We start from the raw sequence: 3,815 nt of genomic DNA on the forward strand, positions 1-3,815 counted from the left end.
GTTTAACAACCATGCCGAGATCCCAGCAAACTGACACTAGCCCGGCTAACCGGGCCAGCTTGGCTCATGTAATCAGGCCCTCTGACTGCCAAAATAATTTTCCTCACTCCCATTTTTTAACCTGTCATACCTCAGGATTTTACTTTAATCCCTAGAATAAGTACAAGATGTGTCTGTTTTCATTGATTGGATATTTACTGACCTGAAAGACAGAGGCTGATATAGGTCATCTTCTTCACGTTCACCATCACTGGACAGGTCATTGGAGGACTCATAATCTGACAAAGAACCATCAGTGAACTCATCACTTGAACCAGGATCAGAACTAGAAACAAAAGACAAAACAAAGCTTGAATGTTGTTTTTTTTTTGCAGACATAAAGAAAATTGTGTGGGACATCTTGAACATGACAAATCCTTGTGTTTACTGCACCTATCGGTGGATTTAAAGATCAACACTTGTAACCAAAAGATGATCCTACCTTTGTAGTAGAGTAAAATCAATTAATACACATGTACATACCTCATACTTTCATCTACAAAAGGATCTCCACCGAGACTCCCAAATGCAGGATTGAGGGTAGCCATACTCTGCACAAGTGACACTGCAGATACTGAAATTTCTTGAGCAAGAGAATCATCTTTTTTTGGGTCCAACAGAACAGATTCCCCAGTTACGTCAACACTGTGAGAGGAAAAATACAGATAACAATATTCAAAAATTATAATACAGTGGTAATTCAAAAACATTTTTGTGAATGTTCAGTGCTAGAAAACTAAGAAAAAGTACTACCGTGTAATGAATAACAATAATAATAATACTAATCACCATCATCATAATAATAAAAAGACAATGAAACATTAGCACAAAAAGTTGGCCAAGGTTTGTTTGTGAAAAACAAACCATAATAGACATGCACTGGAAACACTGTTGCCATATAATAATATGATGATATGTCTATTTGCATGCATTCATCCTGCCTCCCATTAGTATAAACCTAAACGTCCAGTGAAACTGATGTAAAACGTGTGTACTCACAGTGTATTTGTGTCCTCGTCATTTCTGCCTGGAACCACAGGAGACACGTCAATTTCGATCCTTGCTCTTTTACTCAAAGGGGTAGATTGGAAGAGCTCACGTCTACCTAGACAGAACATCATTAGAATGAGCCGACCAAAAATCAAACTCCTTGCTAAACAGTGGAAAACACTTCTTGCTTACTGGACTTAGATATATATAACACGCTTTGAAAAACCAAAACGAATCTAGACTGGCCTTGAAGAGAAATAGATGAATAGAACTGAAACCTTACTTGAGCTAGGTCCGTTGTCGATAGAGGTTTCAGCTGGCGATAATTCTTGACCGGAACTGCTCCTAGCACGAAGCTCCTCGATGTATTGATGAAGCAAAATCTCAGCAAATTGGCTGTTACTTAGGCCCTTGATATTAACTTTTCTTTCCTTTCATTCCATAGGCGAAAAGTTGACTCTCGAAGGATAATTCTCTTAGTTCCTGCAGTTGCCTGTGGTCGTCCAGGCTCAGGAACATGAAAGGCCATCGAAGACCTCCAGTTTAACCGACAAATTTGCCTCCAAACAGGAGAAAAATGAGGAAATAACTAGTCAAGTATAAGGAGTGATAATTTTAGAACGCGTTTGAGGAAGTTTAAGACCTCAGTGAGGCAGATGTACAAGGGTGAACGAGGATTTCTTTTCACTTTCCGAAATGTCCAATAACAGATGGCAGAGAAAATGGCGGATTTCACACTTCGCGCGCGCAAGGTATTATGGTTGTGAGGGATCCTTTAACATATCATGCCCACTCCTGGCATTTTTGCTCTCTTTTGTAGAGATTTAAAAAATAATAAAGTTATCACATTTATGATCTTTTAAATCATAGAATAAGACATAAACATCAACGGGCCATCAGGGTCTTAGGAAATAGCATTCCAGTTATCATGAGTTCCCAAGCAAGGGCATATGTGTAGCATATTGAAAATGCAATGGCCAAATATGAACCCCGAAAGCGAAAACCATTAAAATAACCTAAACGTACGGCAAAATAGCAAGAGGTTGCTAAAACAAACGAGCAAATAAATAGCCAGTAATAATATTGCAAGCAATGTTACGAAACAAGGCCAGGGGTTCCATCATGGAGGTTGCATTCACGAGTATTCCGTGGAGTTATACGACAATTTCGTGGTAAAACCGAAGCAAAGTTTTGCACAACCCTCTCAGATATTTGTATTTCACTGGCACTTTGTCGATTTTCTGATGAATTTCACTCAATAATAGGCAGAAACAGGTTTAAATTAAGACCACTTACCTCAACACAAATGCTGACGAACGCGGGAAAATTCACGTAAGTGCATCTCATATGTGAAGTATATGTAATTCAAGACCAAAACCGCTGCACACAGTGATTAATTTCGGATCCTTCACCCAAAGGAACGCGCCGGATCATTGATCTGATGATTTGTTTACAGATCACTTGAATCCTTGTCGAGAGTGGATTCGATAGATCACTGATCTGAAAAAAGATTTGCTCGAAAGGAACGCCACCAATCAGAAATCCTGATCCAGATCCTCCCAAAGGAATGCACCCTTTGACTCCTTTAACTGCAGGTTAACTTCCATTTTGTCCAATTCTAATTGTTTCTCTCTCAGCACTTTTTGCAGTCTTTTCAAATCATTTTCCAGCTGTTGGACAATGCCTTAATTTTCAATCGTCATTATCTCCCGATGCACTTTGGGTACTATTCAACTCTTCTTGAAGCTTTACCACGGCTTCTTTTTGTATTTCATCAACAGTTGCGGAAACAGCCATTAGGTTCTTTTGTGTCTCCTCTAACGTGTGTGTCTTTTCGTTCAAACATCTTTGGATGCTCTCAAGATCTGTTTGCTTCTGTTTCATGCCATGTTCATGGCTTTGCTTCGCGCAAACAAGGGACGAAGTTAAAACTTGAAGTTCTCTTTCTTTCTGCTCTAAAGTATTTGACTGATCCGTCAACAGCATTTGTAATCTTTCTCGTTCTCCCTGTAATTGCTCTATAGTTTCTTGATGTTTTTTCTCCGTGTTAGCAAAGGCTAACGTCAGGACTTGCAGCTTTGTTTCTGTCTCCTGAAGAGAAAAATTCTTTTGGTTAAACAGTATTTCTGCTTTTTGAAGTTCTTCTTTAAACAGTGATTGTTTCAACATAAACTGTGCTTCCATGCTTGTTAGCAAGTCATTGTTTTCCGTCAATTTGAGCTGTAAGTTTTCCATTTCATTTTCCAATCTCCTGACAGCCTCTATATGTTTTGACTCGGTAGTCGCATCATGCACTGATGCTTGCAACTCGCTTGTTGCTTTTGTAAAATAAGTTCCCTGTTGGACACCTCGGCTGTTATCTTGAAATTGTGGTTTCTAGATGTCGTGCAGTTGTCTTCGAGGCTTTCGACTCTGAGTTCTAGCATTCTTTCTCGACCCTCACTTAATTTCAAGCATCCCTGTAATAGCTCCAGTTCTTCTCGGAGGTAGCTATAGTCATGTTCCTTCTTTTGCAGATGAGCCGTCTTTTCCAAATTGTCCATCATAATACTAAGTTCATCAAGCTGGAACTGTAATTCCTCGTCTTCTCCAAAGTGTTATTATGATACACAAGATGTTCATTATGCATGTTTGGATGGTCAAGCTCGTCCAACAACTCTATAAAAGTCTGTTCCTTCTCCTTCAATTTTTGTTACATCTCAAATTTGCTAGCTCTCTATCTTTGTATTCCTGTCTGTAAGCTAAACGCTGTACCTCAAGTTTCAACCTAAGGATTCCTCTGGGAA

General features: G+C 39.2%; 1 protein-coding gene across 1 annotated transcript; it reads right to left on the reverse strand.

The window, feature by feature from the left end:
• Positions 1-2,721: 2,721 nt before the first annotated feature.
• LOC138009616 (oxidized low-density lipoprotein receptor 1-like) lies at positions 2,722-3,264 on the reverse strand. Its single transcript, XM_068856672.1, has one exon. The coding sequence runs from the start codon at positions 3,262-3,264 to the stop codon at positions 2,722-2,724; it is 543 nt and encodes a 180-aa protein (XP_068712773.1).
• Positions 3,265-3,815: the final 551 nt, after the last annotated feature.

The sequence above is a fragment of the Montipora foliosa genome, chromosome 7 (assembly GCF_036669935.1).
Source record: "Montipora foliosa isolate CH-2021 chromosome 7, ASM3666993v2, whole genome shotgun sequence".
Taxonomy (NCBI): Eukaryota; Metazoa; Cnidaria; class Anthozoa; order Scleractinia; family Acroporidae; genus Montipora; species Montipora foliosa.